The sequence below is a fragment of the Equus caballus genome, chromosome 5 (genome assembly GCF_041296265.1).
Source record: "Equus caballus isolate H_3958 breed thoroughbred chromosome 5, TB-T2T, whole genome shotgun sequence".
NCBI lineage: Eukaryota > Metazoa > Chordata > Mammalia > Perissodactyla > Equidae > Equus > Equus caballus.
Window position 1 is genome coordinate 70,600,375 of NC_091688.1, and position 23,683 is coordinate 70,624,057.

At 35.2% G+C, this 23,683-nt stretch overlaps 1 protein-coding gene across 1 annotated transcript in view; it reads right to left on the minus strand.

Annotated features, from left to right (window-relative positions):
• SLC30A7 (solute carrier family 30 member 7) overlaps positions 1-23,683 on the minus strand; it is a 74,429-nt gene that overhangs the window by 50,197 nt on the left and 549 nt on the right. Inside the window, exons 2-6 of the mRNA XM_001488337.7 lie at positions 23,539-23,640; positions 10,009-10,122; positions 5,887-5,974; positions 5,069-5,195; positions 496-639 (exon numbers count right to left, since the gene is read on the minus strand). Coding sequence (XP_001488387.1) covers positions 496-639; positions 5,069-5,195; positions 5,887-5,974; positions 10,009-10,122; positions 23,539-23,640 — 575 coding nt within the window. The remainder of the gene's footprint in view (positions 1-495; positions 640-5,068; positions 5,196-5,886; positions 5,975-10,008; positions 10,123-23,538; positions 23,641-23,683) is intronic.

Consider the following 23,683-nt stretch of genomic DNA (forward strand, 5'->3'; position numbering starts at 1 on the left):
AGTCGAAAAATGTCTTATAATTTAGTGCCCAATGTTATGTAAGTTAGAACATAAAGATAGCTAAGGGAACGTAGACATAAATCAGATGATATCAAAATTACAATGAAAACGTGAAAAATTGAAAACCTCTGTTGTGTTTTTATAAGTCTCTCTCTCTCTCTCTCTATAGCACAAAAGGCCTCATCATGCTTTAAAAAAATCATGACTTTCATGTGCTAAAATGCAATTGTTCCTCATTCACTCACACTCACTTAAAATAGTGGCATTTTATTATGATACAGTCCCTGAAAAAAAGCTATATCGACTGCCTTATACCAAGTTAATTTCATTATATACTAAAAATGAACTAGCCCTGGGAACCATTTAGTCTGATTCATTAGAAAGTAAGTTGATTGTAGTATCTTTTTAACAGACTGTATCAACTAGGAAAAGTAATCTACACCATTCTGTTTCTTTGGAAGGTTGTCCATTTGAAAGTCTTTAGGCTGTACTCACCATGAGAATGAAAGTGTCCATGGCCATGACCATGATCATGGCTATGTGCAGCACCATGTTTCAATTCATGACTATGGCAATGATCTCCATGGCCATGCACCTGATCCAGAGCACCGTTGAAGAGGGAATGACTGTGTCCATGGCCTAAAAAACAGAGTGTTACGACAAAAGGTATGTAAAATACATTATTTAATGGTTACAATAATACTGATATTAGTGAAAAGAATTAGCTTTAAAACCAGATTAATTCAATAAACATTTACTTGTGAAAAGTGTCATCGATTGATTAAAACAATACTGAGTTCCTACTATGGAGTACAGAAAGGAAATGAAAGCATGGAGGGAAGTGGCAGACATTACTGGAGATGAAAATAAGTGAGAAGTGAGAAACATTTAAGAGATTAGATGTGATTTATTCATTCAAGAAATATCTATTTGGAATACATTATGTTACAGACACCATTTTAGGCACTGGGGATAATGCAGTGAATGACACAGACAAAAATCTTGGCCAAAACTTTGCAAAGTACCATTACACACACTAACATAGATAAAACAAGATGCATGCATATGGTCACACTGAGGAAGAGTCAAGGAAGCTGCTGCATTTGGTAAAAGGATGAATAAAATTACATTAAAGGAGGCAGAATCCTTAGGAAAAAACAATGCAAAAACCTCTCTCCATAGCAGACCTAAAAACTACTAAACCATCAAAGAAACATCTTATAGCAGCTATTCCAAAGCATAGAAAAAGACTGGATGTTACCTAATTCAAAAATATCACTTATATTCACAAAAATCTTAAATACCAGTAAATCAAATCTAGCATTGCAGTAAATGAAAAATCATGAAAATGGGGAGATCAACTTCCAGAATGGTGAAGAGGAGATGTTGGCAAACTAGCTCTCCCTCTCAAACAATGAAAATATGAGGAACACAACTAAAAATCAACCATTTCAGAACTCTGGAAATTAACCAAAACCATAAAATGAACTGAAAAGCAACTATCCAAGAGAAACCACCAAACCTCAGTAAGGCAGCAGGGTCTTTGATGTTTTCACTTGGGCTTATTCCCATTCCATCTCCTGCCCTAGCTCAGCTGAAAGTTGCCAAAAGCCAGCAGCACCGCATACAATGGAGAGATCTGATTTCTTTCAAAGCTCTGTTAAAAGCACAACCTCCAGAACACAGTCAATATTTTGTTCAAATTTGCAGTTTCCTGAAAAAACCTCTATTTTCAATGGACTCAGAGCTAAGCTCTGAGAATTTAATGACCACACATCACAGGAAATGAATTCCTTCACAGGAAGGAAGTCACTTAAGAAAAATAACAACAACAATCAACTTTGAGAGGAGAGGATGAGGTAATGTGATACCAGAGTTGTTTTAGTATAAAATATCCAATTTTCAACAAAAAAATTGTAAGACATGCAAAGAAAAGAGGAAAGTATGCCACATACACAGGAAAAAAAAACCAGCCAACAGAAAATGTTCCTGAAAGGAAACCAGATTTTGGACTTAACAGACATAGACTTTAAATTAGCTATCACATATATGTTCAAAGAACTAAAGGAAATCATGTCTAAAGACTGACAGTATAACAATGATGACTTACCAATAAAGAATATCAATAAAGAGCTAGAAATTACAAAAAAAGAACCAAACAGAAATTCTGAAGTTAAAAAAAAAATCTAATGACTGATATAAAATAGCCACTTTAGAAGGGCTCCACAACAGATCTGAGCTGCAATAACAGCAAACTTGATGATGGACCAACAGAGATTATCCACTCTGAGGAGTGGGTAAAAAAGAAAATTAAGAAAAGTGAACAGAGCCTTAGAGAGCTACAGAAACCCCAAGTGTACCAAATTAGGCATAATAGGAATCTCAAAAAGAAAAGAGAAAAAAAAAGACAGAAAAAATACTTGAAAAAATAATGGCTGGAAACTCCCCGAATTTGATTAAAAATATTAACCTACACATTCAAGAATCTCAGGAAACTCCAAGTAGAACAAACTCAAACATAGCCAAAACTAGAGACTTCATAATCAAACTGATGAACGGCAAAGAGAAATCTTGAAAGTTGAACAGCAAAATAAAAATGACTTCTTATGTACAGGGGAACTTGAGTGAGATGAACTACTAACTTCTCCACAAAAACCTTGGAGGCCAAAAGACAGTGAGACGACAAAACCAAATGTTAGAAAAAGATTCAACCAAAACTTTAAATTCAACTAAAATCCAATCCAAATCCACACAAAGAAATAAAGAGCTCCAGGAAAGGTAATTATGAAAGAGAGGATAAACATATATTTTCATTTGTAACTCATTTCTTCTCCTATGTGTTTTAAAAGATCATTGCATAAAGCTAAAATTATAAAACTGTACTGATGGGTTTGTAACGTAAAAACATGTAATAATTTGACAATAACAGTACAAAGAAGGAAGGTGGGAATGGGGGTATAATGAAGCAAAGTTTTTCTGTATTATTAAATTACTATTAATCTGAACTAGATTGTTTTAAATTAAGATGTTACTTGTAATCCTCAGGGCAATAATTAAGAAAATAATTCAAAAATATATAAAAGAAACAACAAAAGAATTAAAAAGGTACACTAAAAATATTTCATTTAAAAGACAGGAATCAAGGAATAGAGTAACAAAAAGACAAAAAATATAGGGGCTGGCCCCATGGCCGAGTGGTTAAGTTCCCACACTCCGCTGCAGGCGGCCCAGTGTTTCGTTGGTTTGAATCCTGGGCACGGACACGGCACTGCTCATCAAACCACGCTGAGGCAGCGTCCCACATGCCACAACTAGAAGGACCCACAACGAAGAATATACAACTATGTACTGGGGGGTTTGGGAGAGAAAAAGGAAAAAATAAAATCTTAAAAAAAAAAAAGACAAAATACGTAGAAAAAAATATTAAAATGGCAGATGTAATTACCTACCTTAGTGGTAATTACATGAAATGTAAATTGCTTAAACACTCCAATCAAAAGGCAGAGATTGTCGAAACTGATAAAAAAAATTATGACCCAGCTATATTCTGTCTACATGAGATATACTTTAGATTCGAAGATACAAACAAGTTGAAAGTCACAAAACAGAAAAAAGTATATATACCATGCGAGTTGTAAAAAAAGAAAAAGAAGAACAGCTATCATAGTATCAGACAAAACAGACTATAAACCAAAAACTATTGTGAGAGAAAAAGAAAAACATCTTATAATAGCAGACTCAATCTGTCAGAAAGATATAATGATAATAAAAATATGTGCACTAAACAACACAGCTACAAAATACATGAACCAAAAACTAAAAAAATTGACTGGAAAAATAAACAGTTCAACAATACTAGTTGGAGACTTCAATAACCTACTAGGCAGAAGACCAACAAGGAAACAGAAGATTGAACAACTATGAACAAATTAGACCTAACAGACATCTACAGAACACTCCATCCAACAACAGCAGAATATATATTCTTCTCAAGTACACATGAACATTCTCCAGGATAGCCCAAATGTTAGGTCATAAAACAAGACTCAATAAATTGAAAAAAAAATTGAAATCATAAAAAAAGTATGTCTGGGGCTGGCCTGGTGGCACAGCAGTTAAGTTTGCACATTCTGCTTCTTGGTGGCCTAGGGTTTGCCAGTTTGGATCCCCGGTGCGGACATGGCACCGCTTGGCAAAAGCCATGCTGTGGCAGGCGTCCCACGTCTAAAGTAGAGGAAGATGGGCATGGACGTTAGCTCAGGGCCAGTCTTCCTCAGCAAAAAGAGGAGGATTGGCAGTAGTTAGCTCAGGGCTAATCTTCCTCCAAAAAAAAAAGTATGTCATCTGATCACAACGCAATTAAATTAGAAATCAACAACAGAAGAAAATTAGGAAAATTCACAAATATGAGAAAATTAAAAAACACACTCCTAAATAACCACTTTGAGATGAACCAAAATTTAAATTTAAATAGCCACATGTGACTAATGGCCACTGTAAAGGACAGCACAACTCTGGAAACACTTGCAAGTGTTCACAAGGATATGCTTTATGTGGAATAGTGACAAACTAGAAATGACGTGAAGCCTATCCATACAAGCCTTGTTAAATAAACCATGGTAACCCACATCACAGAGTTTTATGTGTCTGTTAACAAGAAAAGGTAGATAGATGTATATCAAATAGAAGGATCTCAAAGACAGACTGTATAGTAAATTTCATACCCACATACACTATAATTTTTTAGTAACTAGATTTGTCTTGTGGTTTTTGAGTTTACTTGTTTGTCTTATATAAATGGTATCATACTACACAGATGAGCTACAGAGGTCTGAAAGGATCCACACCAAACTGCTAACATGTGTAACTCTGAGAAGGCGCCGAGATGGAGGGGCATGGAGAAGTGGGAGGGACACTTCAGGAAGACATTAATAAGAGTCTATCAACAGATTACTTTTGTTATTAAAAACCAATTTAGAGTTTAATTTTAAAAATTATCAATTTTCAAAAATGAATAATTACGACAGAAACCAGAAAATGAAGAAACAAAGGGCTCTAACCATCATACCAGAGCCGTGAGAATGTCCATGACCTCCATGCTTGAAAACAAATATTCCTATGAGGTTTACCACAAACCCAAGAATTGAAACAAGAAGCAGTCTTTCATGGTGTACATCTGGAGGGGCTAACGCTCTCTAGAAAACACATAATACAAACAAATTGCATTGATAAAATTTCTGAGTGCTCAACTGGTAAAAACAAAAAGCAATTTTTTAAAATTTTTAGTTATTTTTAGAATTAAAATCACTCCAAAAATATCCGCCAAAGCAGTTTATAGAAATAAAACCAGTGCTCACATACTGCAGAAAAGGTTAGGTTAACAATTAACGATTATTAAATAAACAGAAATATTTAAAAGCATGAAGATTTGGTCTAAAACCCATCCTTCCTGGGTATCTTAAAATACGGCTGTTCATTTTAAATTTGTTAATGTTTACATTTTCTCTTTATTTGTTTCAATATACCAAATATTAAAGATTCATTGGCAAAACTCTCAGTTTCTATTTTAAGAACTCTTTCCAATGGACCTCACCACACAGCCTGTGCCTTTACTTTTAATAGTGTCAACACTTCATTCACAGCTTGTAAAACAATATTACTGAATTGTTTTTGATTCCAAGCAGTTTCACATATACTTAATTTTTTCAATTATTTTGTAAGCTCCTGTACACACACAAAATAGTAATATTTTATCTAGTCTAATACTGTTATCAATAAATACTTAATGATAGTGTAAAACACACTTCTATCACATGTATCTTTATTTAATAAACATTTGCATGACACAAAATGTTATTTATAGACTCTAATCATTATCTACTATACCTCAACTCCTTCTGAGAAAATAAAAAAAGCAGTGAAGATCAAAAACAGGCCATTGACAAAGCCAGCCAGAACTTCCGCTCTAACATACCTAAAGAAGAGCAAAGCAAACAACTGAATTATTCACTTATTTCTTAAAAATCAAATACTAAATCTACATATGTTCCGAGATTCTAAAACATATTATATGGTTATAAGTGGCCAGCAAAGTCCCAGTATTTAAAGTATAGTATGTTTTATTATACATATAATGTAAAAATAAGGAAATGAATTTAATTATTATGAATTATGTTTAACAGCAGAATGCCATAAAATATACAGATTTCTATAAGCCAATCAGAAGAACTTCTTAGAGTAAGTAGGTTTTATAAAGACCTTTCACAGAAATGCAAATCTCAAGTTGTCAATGGAGAAAGAAGGACAGGACCAGACAAATGAGCAAAGAAGGAAGGATCCAAAGATAAAAAGTAGAAGAAAAACGCTTGAAAAAGGGGTTTCTTATAACTTATTAATTCCCTCTTTTCTAAGAACTCCTGGAGCTTTCTGCTTTGTACCTTTCAGCTTTCAAATCCTTGGAAAGTGAAGCTTTCATCTGAAGGAAAATAAAATTATTTCTGAATTATCCTAGAGACAACTTGAGATTTATACTTCTATCACTCTTTTTCTAAGATTAATAAATTTAGCAAAAACTTTTCAGTTATCTATTTTTAGAATCAATTATAGCCTCACATAATTCTAATTAAACTATTTTTAAAATACCTCTTTTTTTTCCATGGACTTCTGAAGCTTTCTGCTTCCTACCTGTGTGAAGCATTGAGGAAAGATTTTATTTTTCCATAAGGTATATTTGGCTTAGTTAAAGTCATTAGAAACAACTTTAACTTGGCAGTTTTACACATTAAATTATTCAAAGGGTACCGACAGCAGTTAATCACTCTGATCCCTAATATAATAGGAGCCTCAAAAATACTTTTTCTAGATTTCTATGTTAACTTCCAGATAATACAATTTTTACTGTAAAGATATTTTTAAAGTAAAGAGAACAAACTCTTTAAAATGTACTCTATCCAGTTGTGTTAGAGCTTGTCCTGTCAACATAGCATATATTGCTACACTCAGAAATAACACATTTTTCTACCTGCCAACACATACAAATGAATTAAATTAATACATTATTTGTCAAAGCATATACTTTTTTTCTGGACAAAGTTTATTAAATTCAAGGAATTCACAGCCTGTTTTCCAGAACCCATACTTAGGAATTTATCTAACATATCAGCAGGGTTACTGCCCCCAAAATAAAAAGCACTTTCATTTAACCCACCCTTCTAATCCCATGGCTAATACTTGATTGAAAGCCTTTTGTCCTTGAGTTCCACTTGATTTCCAGATTAAAGGCAAGAATGTTTTTCAGGCATTTTTTTGTCCCTAATGCCTAGCTTAGTAAGTAGGTGCTCCATAAATTCTGAGAAATTGTTGGACTACAGTGATTTAATTAGGTTTAATGTATTTGCTAAACTTGGTTGCAGAATTAAAACGAAAAACTTGTGAAAACTAGACCTACTTTGCCTTTACAAATGACTATGTTTACTTAGACAGCGTGAGTCTTGGAATTAAAACATATAATTCATGAATGTGCTATTGCCTAATTAAGTACAATGGTTATCTCAATTCTTTAGCTAGGGCAAAAAAAGATACAAGTGTATGTACATACGTATATATGCGTGTACATATGTATCTATCCAGCTATCAGATGTATATTACCTTATGCTGGCTTTGCTATTTCAAAAGCAGGAGTGCGACAAAGCACAGAGACGACTTTTATATAAAGAAATACTGAAAAGTCTTTGCTGCCTCTCACATTCCTCCTATTGTTTTTTCTGCTGCAGTCACTCTGCTATTGTGATCATAATAATTGGGGGTTTCGGGATTCATCCCCAGGCTTAGCCTATTCAGTGCCATTTTGAGGCACTCCTATTTTACTACTGCTGCTACTTACCACTATAGCAATTATTAATAGTTTCAAATGTTACATCAGTTTTCCCCTAATTTTTCTCTTCTCAAAAGAAAAAAAAAGCAAATAAGGAAAAGACAGGATAAGAAATTTAAAAGTAGCAAGAATATTACTCTCTTATATCAACTAGTTAAAGCTGAATAGTAAAACCTGCTCTAGCACTGAAAGTATTCAAAGCTATTCCTAAAAACCATCTCATATCAGGAGACTACGCATTCTAAACAGAAAACAATAGATACCCCAAGAATGAAGGAACTGAGGGGAATTCTTATAGTCACTTAGTGTTGATCCAGAAAGATTGTTGAATAAGATATTCCAATTGGATTTTTGATATACAATATATATGAATTACTAATTTTCCAACACAAAATAACTTTACAGACAATCTTTCCTTAATGATTCAAAATATACTTAAGAAACTTGATTATATAGTGAGATAAAAATGTTCCTTTCTGAGCTTTCAAGCTGCGTGAATTTATAGATATATAGGATCTCTTGTTATATACTATAAAAACAGTATAATTAGTATTTTTGTCTTACTTTTTATAATTTCACGAGTAACCATATCACTTTGGACATACCCCAAATCAGCAAGTTCTGTCACAGAAATTCATCTCTCTCTCTTTTAGCACTTGTCACAATGTATAGTTAAGGTATTTTTACAGAACTATTTCCCCATCAGACTAGAAGTTCCCCAAAGGCAGAAGCCATATGTTATTCATCTTTATAACATTAGAAGTAGCAAGGACTCGACTCATAGTGCGCCCTCAATAAATATCTGAAGAGAACAAGAGCGTGTGCAAGAAAGAGAGAGTGTGTGCTTGCTCAAGAACAGAAGCAAAGCTGGAGAGAAAGAGGAAGTAACGAAGGAGCACAAGTAAGAGAGAACAAGGGGCATAAGAGACAGTGCACCTAAGAGGGTGGATGTGAACAAGAGAGGGAGAGAACAAGACAGTGCACAGAGAAGGGGCGCTCAGGGAAGAAGAATCAGTGATAGAAGGATGGAGAGACTGGGAAAGGAAGAGAAGAAAGAACTAGAGCTGAGGAGGTTAAGAGAGAGGGAGAGAAAGAATAAGAAAGCCTGAGAGAGACAACAGTAAAGGGTAGACAGAGGAAGCAGGAGAAAAGAAAAAATGCGAGACAAGACGTAAGGGGGAGAGAAAGAGAGGAAGGGGAGAGTAGAAGGGAGACGGAGAGAGGAAGACCATGAGCACGGGCCCAAGTAACTAGAAAGAACAAGAGAGGGAGAAAGGAGTTTAGCGGAGATGAGAGAGAGAAAATGAGTATGAAGATGGGGACAAGAAAATAGGAAAGACAGTGAAGAAAGGAGAGATTCGAAGAGAGCACTTACAAAGGAGAGGCAGGGAAGGGCAAAAAGACAGAGTCAGCAAGCAAGCAGGGGAGAGAGAAAAGCAGGAAAGAGCTCCCAAAAAAGCCCACTCAGGTACAGTAAATCAAATAATGGAAACTCCATCGCTTCCTTCAATCAGAGATGGCAACAGCAAACTCTGCCTCTAAGGGTGCTAGGCTCAGAAGTGAGACCAGATGTTCCAACATAGTCCCTTCAACACAAAAACACTCCCCAAATATTTGATTAATTATCCAAACTCAGCAAGAGTATGAGAAGCATTTTACATAAAAGCAGAGCTAAAGTGGATATGTGATATAAAACTATACTAAGAAATAAGGATTTTAAATAAATTAACAGCAAAATACGCCTCCAAAGAAAAGAAGAGAGAAACATGAACATCTGCATATACTGAAACTTTTTCTTCCAAAAAAAACAGGTTAAGAGTTGAGAAATTCCCCTACTTAGTAACAATCTCACCTAAAAATTTTTCGTAAAATTAAGATGCCCTACCTCTAAGCAAAAGAACTTAGATGTAAAAAAAAAAGTACGGATTGTGGATTCCAATTATACACTGTTCAAAAACAGGTAAAACTAATCCATGGAGTTGGGGAGGTGTGTGAGAAGGAATGAGGAGGCATGAGGGGGTTTCAAAGGTTCAGTTACACAAAAGTGTTCTATTCAGGAAAATTCACTGAGCTTGAGATTTGTGTATTTTTCTGTACTTCTTATACTTCAATAAAAAGGTTTTAAAAAGTCTTACCCATAAGAGAAAGCATCATTATCTCTCCATTTTGAAATAACAGACGCTGCCAATCCAGCCAAAATGGCAGTGCTATCGAAAAACATGTGAAAAGAGTCCGAAATCAAGCCTAAGCTGGAAAAGAACAAAACACATTGGCATATTATAATAACCAAACAGTAGTCATCCTTCTCTAAAAATCTAAGATTCAGCCTCAACTCATCAGGAACTAGTCTTCTAAAAAGACAACATTGAAATACAATCTAGAAAAAGATATTAAGGATAATTTTTAAACATCTAAGAAGGAAATCCTCACACCCCTTGCCCAAGGAAAAGCCCAGCTGCTACTAAAAGAGGGGTAGAAACAAAGCCATCTGCTGCTGGGTGACGGGCAGGGATCTGTCACCCTCTGTCACTGGCAAAGGTCAGCTGCCACTGAAAGAAAAAGAAAAAGCAGCCATGTGCTACTGGGGGCAAGGCTGAACCAGCATGGGCCCCGGTTTATACGCTAATACAAGGCAAAGGTTGGCTGTTACTGGAAGAGGAGCAGGATATTTGCTCCTTCTCTTGATAGAAGGAGGCAGGGAGGGTGGGAGAAGGGGCAGACACATTAATAACACCCACTCGGACACTCAGGTACAAAGGGCCTGCTTGCTACTGAGGCTGCAACAGGAGAACAAATACCCACCTCCCTGCCCCCCTAACCAGAGCCTTGACTAAAGTGTTAAGACAACAGCAATCTACCACTGAGAGCCCAGGAAAAGCACAGAGAGAGATTCCCTTGTGGTGCAGGTGTGCAGGGCTTGCTGAAATTTCGCTGAGAGTGGAGCAAGAACACTGAAAAAACCCTCCAGTACTCCAAATAACATACTAAGAAAAGGTTGGTTGAAGCCACTGGAAAAATTTGAAGTCTATGGCTTATTGAAATTAACTAGCAATAACAAAACAGAAAACTCAGCTCAACTACTCACCAGATAGGTTCAAAACTCCCACACTAATGGCCTAACAGAAAGATACACGTGCACATTTCTGGGCATAAATACTACTAACCTTGGTCTCTATTATTCTTTTAAATATAATATCCAACGCTCAATAAATATTTATAAGACACATAACAGGATCAAGAAAAAATAAATAAATAGGACCCATTGTCAAGAACTAAAGTAGTCAACAAACTCAGAACCAAAAAGGCCCACAGGCTGGACTATTTATAGGAACTTTAAAACAAATATAATTAATGTGTTAAAAGATGTGGTATAAAGCTGGAGAAAATTCATGATCATATGGGGACTTTCCACAGAGACAGAAACTATAAAAGAATCAAATGGAAATGATAAAAACTTTTTAAAAAGTCATAATGTTGAAGATAAAGAATAACATACACGGGCTTCTGAACACACAACACAGAGAGAAAGAATCAGTTAGGTCAAAAGAAATTATCCAAAGTAAAACACGAAGAAGAAAAGCAGTGAAAAAAAAATAAACCAGAGCATCCAAAACCTCTCAGAGTATCAAACAGACTAAAATGCATGTATTTGGATTCTCAGTAATGGAGAAGAAAGAAAGAACACGGTAGAAAAAGTATTTAAAGAGAAAATGTTTGAGAGTTTTCCAAAATTAATCAAAGAAAACAAACCACATATTCAAAAAGCTTAATGAATCCCATGCAGGGAAAAAACCCTACACACCTCACAAATTACTAAACACTAAAGAGAAAGAGGAAATCTTGAAAACTGCCAGAAAAAAAAAATGGATAAGGAAGAACAAAGATAAGATTAACAGCATATTTTTCATCAGAAAACACTCAAGGCAGAATGCAATAGAGCAATGTCTTTCAAGTATTGAAAGACAACAACAGTATCAACCTAAAATTCTTTATCCAGCAAAATAACTTTCAAAAATGAAAGCAAAATAGACTTTTTCAGACAACCAAAGCTGAGAATTCATTACTAGCAGATCTCTTAAAAGAATAAGTTCTTCAAGCAGGAATATGATACCAGATGGAAACTTAGATTTGTAGAAGGAAATACAAATCACTGAAAATGATAAATATGTGGGTAAATATAAAAAATAATTTCTTACTTTTAATATCTTTAAAAGATCATTGATAATAGAAAAAGAAGAGGAAAAATCAACAAACCACAAGTTGGTTCTTTGAAATTATCAAACAGAATTCACAACCTTTAACTAGACTGATGAAGAAAAAAGAGAAAAGACTCAAATTACTTTAATCAGGAGTGAAAGAGAGACATTACTATTGACTTTACAGAAATAAGAAAGATTATAAGGAAATACTATGAACAACTATAGGCCAACAAATTAGATAGATGAAATAGACAAATTCCTAAAAACAATCTAGCAAAACTGACCCCACAAAAATCTGAATTTATAGGGGCTGGCCCCGTGGCCGAGTGGTTAAGTTCGCGCGCTCCGCTGCAGGCGGCCCAGTGTTTCGTTAGTTCGAATCCTGGGCGCGGACATGGCACTGCTCATCAAACCACGCTGAGGCAGCGTCCCACATGCCACAACTAGAAGGACCCACAACGAAGAATACACAGCTATGTACCGGGGGGCTTTGGGGAGAAAAAGGAAAAAATAAAAAATCTTAAAAAAAAAAAAAATCTGAATTTATAACAAGAAAATAGATTGAATTAATAATTTTAAAACTTCCAACAAAGACAAGCCGAGGCCCATATGGCTTCACTGGTAAATCCTACCAAACACTTAAAGAACCATAAACATAAATCCCTTACAAACTCTTCCAAAAAACAGAAGATGAAAGAATACTTCCCAGCTCACTGCATAAAACCAATATTACCCTGATACCAAAATCAGATAAGAGACACTGCAAGAAAAGAAACTATAAACCACTATCTTTTGCAAACATACACAAACAAATCTTTAGGAAAATACTAGCAAATCAAATTCAGCAATATATAAAAAAATAAGTATACACCATGACCAAGTGGGATTTATCCCAACAATGCAAGGTTGATTTAATATATGAAAATCAATCAATACAATACATCATATCAATAGAATAAAGGACAAAAACCACATGATGATCTCAATATATTCAGAAAAGCATTTGACAAAATGCAACACCCCCTTCATGATAAAAACACTCAACAAACTTGAAACAGAGGGAACCTCCTCAACTAACAAATGGCATCTACAAAAAAGCCACAGCTAACATCAGCCTCATTAATAGCCAAAGACTGAATGCTTTCCCCTCAGATCAGGTACAAGATATGGATGTCCCTCCTCATCACTTCTATTTAACATTGTACTGGAGGGTCTAACAAGGGCAATTAGGCAGGAAATGGAATAAAAGGCACCCAGATTGAAAGGGAAGGAGTAAAACTATTTGCGGATGATATGATCTTGTACATACAAAATCTTAAGGACTCTACTAAAAAACTATTAGAACTAATTTGGCAAGGTTGCAGGATACCAGATCACGATAAAAAATGAATTGTATTCCTATGCAGTAGTGATGAACAAAAATGAAATTTAAAAAAAAATTCCATTTATAAAAGCATCAAAAAGAATACTTAGGAATAAATTACAAAAAAAGTGCAAAACTTTGCAGTCTACAAAATATTGTTGAAAAAATTAAAGAAGATGTAACTAGATGGAAAGACATACATGTTTATGGACCAGAAGGCAATATTATTAAGATTGCAATACTTTCCCAATTAATCTACAGATTCAACTTACTTCCTATCAAAATCCCAGCTGACTTCTTTGGAGAAATTGACAAGCTGATCTTAAAATTCATATGGAAAAGCAAGTGACTTGGAACAGCCAAAATAATATTGAAAAATAAAAGCAAAGTTGGAGGACTCACACTGCCCAATTTCAAAACTTATTACAGAGCTAAAGTTATCAAAACAGTGTGGTACTGGCATAAGGACAAACATATGGATCAATGGAATAGAATTTAGTGTAGAAATAAACCCTCACATTTATGATCAATTGATTTTTGACAAGTATGCCAAAACAGTTCAAAGGTGGAGAGAAAAGGGTTTTCAACAAATGGTGCTGATACAACTGGATATCCATCCACATGCAAAAAATTCATTTTTGACCCTTACTTCACACCATACACAAAAATTAACCCAAAATGGATTAAAGACCTAAATATAAAAGCTAAAATATTCATGTTCTTGGGTCAGGCAACGGTTTCTCACATACTATACCAAAAGCAAAAGCAACACAAGAAAAAACTGACAACACAGACTGGACATTATTGAAATTTTGAAACTTTTGTGCTTCAAAGGATACTATCAAGAAAGTAAAAAGACAATGCACAGGTAGGAGAAAATATCTGCCAATCATGTATCTGACAAGGGGCTTGTATCCAGAATACATGCAGAACTCTTAAAACTCTCCAGTAAGATAAATAACTATTTCTTAAATTAACAAAAGGATCTGAATAGACGTTTCTCCAAAGAAGACATACAAATGGCCACCAAGCACATGAAACAATACTCAACATCATTAACCGCATTGCAGGGAAATGCAAATCAAAACCACAATGAGAAACAACTTCACACTTACTATGATGGCTATAATCAAAAAGACTGATAATAACCAGCGTTGGTGAGGATGCGGAGAAACTGGAATTCTCACACACTGCTGGAATATTATTTGGCAATAAAAATATATGAAATACTGATATATATGGAACATGGATCATCCCTGAAAACATAATGCTAAGTGAAATCAACCGGTCACAAAGTATCATATACTATATAATCCCATTTATACAAAATGTCCAGAATAGGCAAATACATAGAGACAGAAAGTAGATTAGAGACTGTCTAGAATTGGGGCACATCAGGGGATGAGGGAACAGTAGGGTGACAGCTACAGGTGCAAGGTTTCCTTCTGGGGTCATAAAAATGTCCTAAAATTGATTGTTGTGATGGTTTTACAACTCTGGGCATACTAACAGCCACAGCCATTCAATTGAATACCTTAAATAGGTGGACTGTATGGTATGTGAATTATATCTCAATTAAGATATTTTTTTGAAAAAGATAACTGGTTGAGGTCAGCAAGTTAGGCCCACAGGCCAAATCCGGGCCACCATCCATGTTTGTAAATAGTTTTATTGGAACACAGTTATGCTCTACTGTCTTTAGTTGCTTCTGCACTACAACAACAGAGTAGAGAAGTTGTAACACACACTTTATGGCCTTTAAAGCCAAAAATATTTACTATCTGCTGTTTATGGAAACAGTTTGCTAACCGCTGGTATAAAGCAAAAATATAAACATTGTACCAGGAGGTTTATAACATGGAAAAGTAAAATGAATGACAATAATAGCACACAGAATAGAAGAAGGACATGGAAGTGTATTACAGTAAGATTCTTCTTACAAGATACATTATTCGTGCTAAGTTAAAGATTTATATTATACATGCTAGACCAACCACCAAAAAAAGCCACTAAAGAGGGGCAGAAAATCCTTAGGCATAGGATCCTGCACCAATACAAAGCAGATGTTCTGCTACCACTGGAGAAGAAGCAGGAAATCACTCCCGCCCAAGACCATCCCCACACATAAGGCAGAGTTTGGCTGTTGCGGGAGGAGGAGTAAAAATGTTGAAAAAATCATACCTTCGAGGCCCAGGCTCACAGGGCCTGCCCAAAACTGAGTCTAGGTCAAATTAATGAATGCCTCTCTGCCCTCAACACAAACCTAACACTAAGTAACAAGCAATAGCAGTCTACAGCTTGGGACTGGAGGTGGGGTGGGGTGGGTGATGAGCACAAAGAGCGAGCTTCTGTGACACATGCAAATGAAGAATACAAAAGCAAAAGACCTAACCAACTAACGGGCTGACAGAAGAGGCAGGCCTATTTCTAATCATAAATACCATTACCTCAATATCTACTGCTCCTTACTGACAATGTCCAGCCTTTGACCAAAAGTTTCAAAATACACAAAAAAGAACAAGAAAAATAACTCATTGTGAAGAAATAAAGCAGCCAATAGAACGAAACCAAGATATCGGCCCAGATATTGGAACTAGCAAACTCTAATTAATAGGTTAAGGGACCTATGGAAAAGGTGGACAAAATGCATGAATCAATGGGAAATTTCAGCAGAGAAATGGAAAACATAAAAAAAAAAGGATTAAATGGAATGCCAGGAACAAAAACAAGTTATCAATGATGAAGAATTCTTCCAGTTGGCTTATCAGCATACTGGACACAGCTGAGGAAGGAAATCAGTGAACTTGAAGATAGGTCAATAGAAATATTCTGAAAGTAAGCAGTCCAGCAGCTCCATCTTTAATAACAGTAAGTATCAGAATAGGCATGAGCACTACTTCTGAAGTCAGAGTACCTGGATTCAAATGCTGGATCCACCATTTACTAGTTCTCTAACTGTTAAGTTGCTTAACTATTTTGTACCTCAATTTAGCCATCACTTAAATGGGGCCAAAGTAAAAAGTGTCCTAAATGTTATAATAATTGATCTGAATTATTATATGTGAAACACTTATCACAGTGCTTGCTACATTAAAGCCACATCAATAGTCCTATCACTATTATCATTAAATTACTATATTTTATTAATTATCAGTATCTTATAATTTCTATTGTTCTCAGCATGACCCATAGCTCTTAATATTTGGCTAGCTGCTGGAGCTTTCATCAATTATAAATGCTAAAAACTAAAAGTCAAAAACACTCTTCACCTAAGTAGAAAATGCAGTTTTTAAATTTACTCATAATTTGGAATAATTATAAAATTGGAAACTGAAATAAAACACATTATTCCCTCACACAAAAAAGTACAATAATTTATAAATCTCTCTCAAATCATTATAAAGCACTTTGGAAAATGTCTTAAATTTTACCATGAACCTTGTATATTTTATTCAAATACAGATGCATACGATGGTTTAAGTACTCTCTGTACTCATCTGATACCCAACACAAAGCAGAATGAGAATGAGTGAATAAATGAAAATGATGAATGAGAAAACTGACACCTGAGGAGGACAAGGTAAGGGTCTTGTTATTCATGCAATTCTCTCAGATTTGTTATTTTAAGATTTTTCTTTGGATAGTTAGATTACCCTAAAACTACACACTTGGACCTTAATAGCTATATAACACCGGAAATAGTAATTCCACTTTATTTTGAGGTATAAAAGACCCATTTGAATAATATCTCTACACTGTGTTTTAAAATCACTAATAAAGACACTTCATGATTTTGTTTCTTATTCTCTAACAAAGGACTAAGATGGTGAGTTACTTTTGAAATTTGGTTTCAGAAAACTCACTCTCTATTCTGGTAAAATGATATTAGTTGTGTTGTAGTAAAACTGACAATCAGAATTTTTACCCATCCTGTCTTGATTTTATGGAATTTTAAACCTAAATTTAAGTCAATTTCAGTAACTACATTAGTCTACATATTTAGTAGGTTTATTTTTTCCTCTCTATACACAGTTTTTAATGTTTTTATTTATTTTAAGGGTTTTATTGTGTATGTGACTTTTATTTTAAATGGCCATAAATTAGCTGTAGAAGAAGGCAGGCTATTCATGCTAAATAAATATAAATAAAAAAATATTTACTGATTTACTGATCTACACTATATTTAGTAAAACCTGTTATGGGTCGAATTACATCCTTCTCAAAATTTGTAAGTTGAAGTCTTACATCTCCAGTCTCAGAACGTGACCTTATTTGGAAATAGTGTCACTGCAGACAATATTTGTTAAAATTAGGTAATTAAGGTAGGCTTTAATCCAATGATTGCTTTCGTTATAAAAAGGAGAAATCTGGAAACAGATAGGCACACAGGGAGACCACCAAGTGAAGATACGGCAGAGACAAGAGGATGCTTCTACAAGTTAGGGAACTTGAAAGACAGCCAGCAAAGCGACCGAAGCAAAGCATGAACGGAGTCTTCCTCATAACCCTCAGAAGGAACCGAGCCTGCCAACACCTTGATCTCAGATTTTTAGCCTCCAGAATTATAGGACAGTAAATTTCTGCGAAGTCACCCAGTTTCTGGTACTTTGTTACAGCAGCGCTAGAAAATTAACACACACTATCTTTCTCACAATAAATTTATTTTATATGCCTTCAATGGACACCAACCATCGCCTTAACAGGGGAAAAAATGATAACACTCTTTTGTATACTACAGCAATCAAGTTCCCTTTTAAAGAGGTTATATGCATAACAATTTTAATACTCAGCAAAATGAGATTTTAAGGAAATTTAATTTTCATCAAAATGTTATTTATTTTTAGTATATCATAACATATGATTCTACCTGAAAAAACTGCTACCTCTTCCAAGGTGGAAGAACATCCTGTTCTCTTAAAGCACTGCAATATGAGATCTTTTCACTGAAACCTGGTAGTTATGGTTTGAGAATTATGCAGCTGCACCTACTAGGCAAATTCATGTGAAAAACAGTCTACTTCTAGTTTGCTGCTCACCCATCATATATCAAAATACTGCTCAAGAGAAATGTCGATTTATTGTTCATCTTCAATATCAGGAAATGTTTCTGACTATGAATTATTTTTAAAACTATATGGTATAAATTTCCTTTTAAAATAGAAGTAGCATAAAGAATATTTAAGGTTATATGATTTACACACCAAATGTAACTTGATAAAGAAAAATTAGTTGCTAAAAGCAGCATACTTGTTTCGGGCTCCTATCTTTAAGTACTGCCTGTTTCTCTAAAACGTATTTTTAAACTTTTTTTTTTTTTTGAGTAAGACTAGCCCTGAGCTAACTGCTGCCAATCCTCCTCTTTTTGCTGAGGAAAACTGGCCCTGAGCTAACATCCGTGCCCATCTTCCTCCACTTTATATGTGAGATGCCCACCACAGCATGGCTTGCCAAGCGGTGCCATGTCCGCACCCAGGATCCAAACCAGCAAACCCCGGGCCGCCAAAGCGAAACATGCACACTTAACCACTGTGCCACCGGGTTGGCCCCTAAACTTTCTTTTTAAGTGACTACTTTCTAAAGATATTTTAACATGGAAAACTTCTTAAGATATAAAAGAGAAACCTGATCAGTGAAGCATAATATAATAAATGTGAACAGAACATTTGGCAAAAAAAAACTTTTGAAAAGGATTTTATTTAAAGTCTACTGGAGGCAAAAACAAAGAAAGAGAGAAAGAGTACCTATAAATTCAGACTTAAGAGACCTATCAACCAAATGCTATAGATCTTGTTTGGATTAGATCTTGTTTGGATTGTGATTTGTAAAACCAACTTTAAAAAGAATTTATGAGACAATAAGGGACATCTGAATACTCACTAACAGGACATTTGATGTTAATAAATTATTAATTTTTATAGGTGAGAATGGCATCGGGTTATATTAAAAGGGGGGCTCATCTTTTGGAGACTCATACTGAAGTAATTATGAAAGAAATTATATAATATCTATTATCTGTGTTAAAACAATCCAATGGTGGGAGAGGTATAAGAGGTGAAAAGAAATAAGCCACCTGTTGATAAATGTTAAAGCTGAGTGATGGCGACACAAGGTCCATTAAAATCTCTACTTTTACATATGTTTAAAACTTTCCATAATAAAAATTTTAAAAGGCCTATTGGTAACCAAGCTAACAGTATACTTATAATGGTTGTTAAACATTAATTCAAAAATAGGGGATCATCAAGATAGGTTTCCATGAGATGGAAAGGGGAAAAGAAACTATTAACTATCAGTTTCTTAGCAAGAAATTAGAAAATTCTTAGAATCCTGACATTTGTATAAATAAACTAATGAGAGTTACAGTGAAAAACCCACCACTCTACCACATTCCATTATATAATCCCTTACTTAAAAAAATTCTCAGCAAAACAGAATATTTATCTACGTTTTTAATGTGAAAAATAAAACCAGAGGAATGCCAAAGTGATCACCATAGCTGGTAAGCAATGTCTTTCGAGAAGGGACAAGCTGATGAAAGACTAAGATATATAAAAGTTTTAATTCTACAGCAAATATGTGACTAATGGAAGCATTTTTCTTTACCAAGGAATTACTTTACAAACATACACTATGACACATTATAGAGAAGTACAACCAAACCAATGTCCGGGATGGCCTAAAACATTTCTTGAACAAATATTTACTTTGCTAACACAAAGACATCCACCTTCAGAGTTAGATGCGTTTCCTCTATGTCTAAAGGAAAAATGGTTGCAACAGCTTTGGTAAAAAACTATTACTGAAATTAAATTTTTTACCAGACAGTGATGCAAACATAAAACAGAAGAGCATAAAAACAAAGGAAATTATATTAAGATACTAGAAAAAAGTCACGGGGGCGGGGGGGGGGGGGAGGGGGGGCGTGACCTTGAATGACAGGTGCTTCTAGGCTCTGATGCTATTCTTAGAAGTTAAAAACTCCCTGGGCCTCAGTCTTCCATCTATGAAGTTGGACTAGCTCCTCTCTCTCTCTAGTGCCACTTCCTGAGACAACAGTATCCACATATTCACTTTCTTCCTCAGGAAAGAATCCTTGACTTTCAGCAGAATACCCGGTTGACTGGAACAAAGACAGCTGCCATTAGGCATGACCCTGCGATAAAGGTTTAGCCACTGAATATGTGACAGTGTTGTGTGCTAGTGTCCAGATAAATCTCCTTCAAAGACACTGTACACTTTTTATCTTTTTTTCTCTCCATTCTGGACATTCTGCTGCTAGATATGGCTGGAACTCTAACAGCCATCTTGGAAATAAAGTGTTATCTTGTTTAAGCCATCATTATTTTGGGTTTTTTCTGTAACTTGAAAAAGAACCTAATCCTAGATGGTACAAAATCACATTCTTATATTACCACAGGATGAAATAATTACTCAACAATAAATAAATGAAAATAAAATGCTAGAAGGAAAAGAACCCTCAAAGGAAAGATCATATATGGTATTCCTACTTTCCTACTAACTTCTAATAATAAGAGAAAGGAAGAGTTTAATGTTTTTCCCCCCAACAGGGGTAGTCAGCATGTTTAGTGTAGGTAGATTAATTCCACACATTCACTTCATTCTTCCACTCAGTAAATATGTATTAAGCACACTAAGCGCCATGTACTCAAGTGCCTGAATAAGACAGAAAAGATCCAGACTTTAATAAAGTTTACGTTCTGGTGGAAAGGTAAAAGGCAGTGGATATTTAATGGGGTAAAAATACACAAAGAGCTTCGGTTTCTTCCACTGATGACACATTCTCACCATCAAAAATATAAATCAACTGTAAGGTCTCCCTTTAAAATGAAGCCTCTGGACAAGAAATAAAACTAGTTAACATGTGTTGCAACTAGATCAATTGTTTCTATGAATGTCTGTCAAGAGAGAGTATGTTTATTCATCTTTTATTCCCATAATGGAAAAAAATTCTTGACATTTCATGTTCATAACCTCTTAAAACTTAACTTTTACAAAATGAAAATGAACACAGAAATGACTCATATAAACAAGTTTTAGTGAGAAATTTACTCAAGGAACTTAAAATCTAATTGAACCTTCAAAAACAGAGATAATCTAGTCATACAAAGAAAATGTTGATCAGTCAACAAGGGGGACTAAAAATCGTGCTGTTTAAACAAGACACAAAAAAAACAGATTACGAAAAGGCCCAAGCAATCCACTGATAAAAATTAATATTGGGGAATAAGTGGTTGTGGACATGGAGGTTAACATAATGATGAATACCTGCTAAAGGATCTAGGCATAACAGACACTAATTCACATTTCAAACTGGAAGATCTAACACCACAATCAAAGAAAGTAAATTGGAGGAGAAGAGAGCCTAAGGTCAGAAGAACAAGCTACCTAACAGCAGAAGAACAAGTCATGTACCACTGATGTTTTCCTTGCGTACCGATGAATATTGACAAATGGCTTGGAAAACAGTGGTTTTAGAAATTTCCCCAACAGATCTCTACAAATCAAAAGAATTACTATATATCTAACTTTCCATTAAAGAGGGGGTTTAGGCACTTCAAATATGAATTCCTTGAACAAGATATTTCACATAGTAATTTATGCAATGGAAGGCCAGAGGGAAATACAATGTAATATAAAGGGACTGTAGCAAAACTGCACATATGCAAACGAAGATATAGTCTTGACACAGTCAGCACATATGCCACATATGGCATAATTTTGGAAAAGAAAAATATAAATATTGCATATTTATAATAAAATATGATTATTTCAATACAAATTAAGACAATAAAGTGCTTTTAACATGCACAATACACTGAAGGGTGTTCATATTACAGGATAAATATATCTGATTCCCGAAAGATTCAAAATGGTTATTACACATATTGAGATTTTTATTCAATATGCCTTTTACACCCAAGTGGTGACTAAACCAACAAACTTCATAATCTGCCAAGTATTTTTGATAAAGTTGAACTGACATTTGAATTGAAAAGAAGTCCACTTTCTCATATAAAAATATACATGTCACAAAAACTGGTGATATCATCTAACGTCATTGTTCAATCTCAACAGAGATAAAGATCAAAGACAGCAATTCTCCCTGAAAATGGACCTTAAAGGAAAGAGACTAAGACTACTTAATTAATAGAAAATAAAGCATAAAGGGCATAGGTTCTTAACCCTGGGGTCCAAGATCTATTTCAAGGAACCCAAGAAAACCCCGCAGTTTTTCTACAGAATTTTGAGTGTTGGCTTTTATCAGATTCTCAAATGAATATGAGATTTGAAGACAAATCAGTACACCTAGACAGGTGATGATCTTACTGTTAGTTGAACAATTTTACAAGACCTTAAGTTATTCAACAGCAAATACCTAAACAATAGTACTTCATCTCCACAAAGTTACACTAGATTCAATCTCTTCCCAAAGTAGTTTAAAACAAAAACCCCAAAGGTGACACGAAAAACCATCAACTCAAGAAATCTAAGCTTTTAGAAAACAATATGGGATTTTCTACTGCAGTCAAAACCAGAGGACAATCATAAGACAGTTTCTGCATAAAATTAAAGAGAGAAGAGAATGACAAATATTTCTCCGGATATCCCCTTTATAAACCTCTTCCCCATTCCAAGACCTAATAACAAACTAAGCAGAACATCTCAGATATTCCCTCTTGGAATCTTAAGGGTGAAATCCAAATGCCACTCCCCCACAGAGAGGCAGGGAACAGATTTCTCCCAATTCCAACAAAGTGGTAAAGCTAAAGTTACAAACGAAAGACTTTCTCCATCTGCCAGACTGAGGAGGGGACTTGTTACTCTTCGTTTGACGGAGCAGGGGGCGGGAGGGAGGAGGCAGGGATCCAAATCTGAACTGCTGCACGTGATGTGCCCCGGATCTTAAGAAATGTATCCATCCAAGCCAGATTGGTGTGGATATGAGAAAGCAACTCGGCAGCAGAGGTGGTGGCAAAGGCAAGACCTGAAGCTCCCGGTGAGGCGCTACGTGGCACTAAGCAAACAGTTCTTCGTCTCCCCCACCCCCTGCTTCCGCCCCAACCCTTTTCCCCTTTGGTTACCAGTTGCTCCAGATGCCGTAGAGTAGTTCAACAAAAGCGAAAGAGAGGTTCAGGCACAGGAAGAAAAACAGGTTCCGGGACGTCTTGTCCGACAGGATAGACCTGGGCACACAAGTGGGGAAGAGCCACGAGAGTCAAAAGGGTG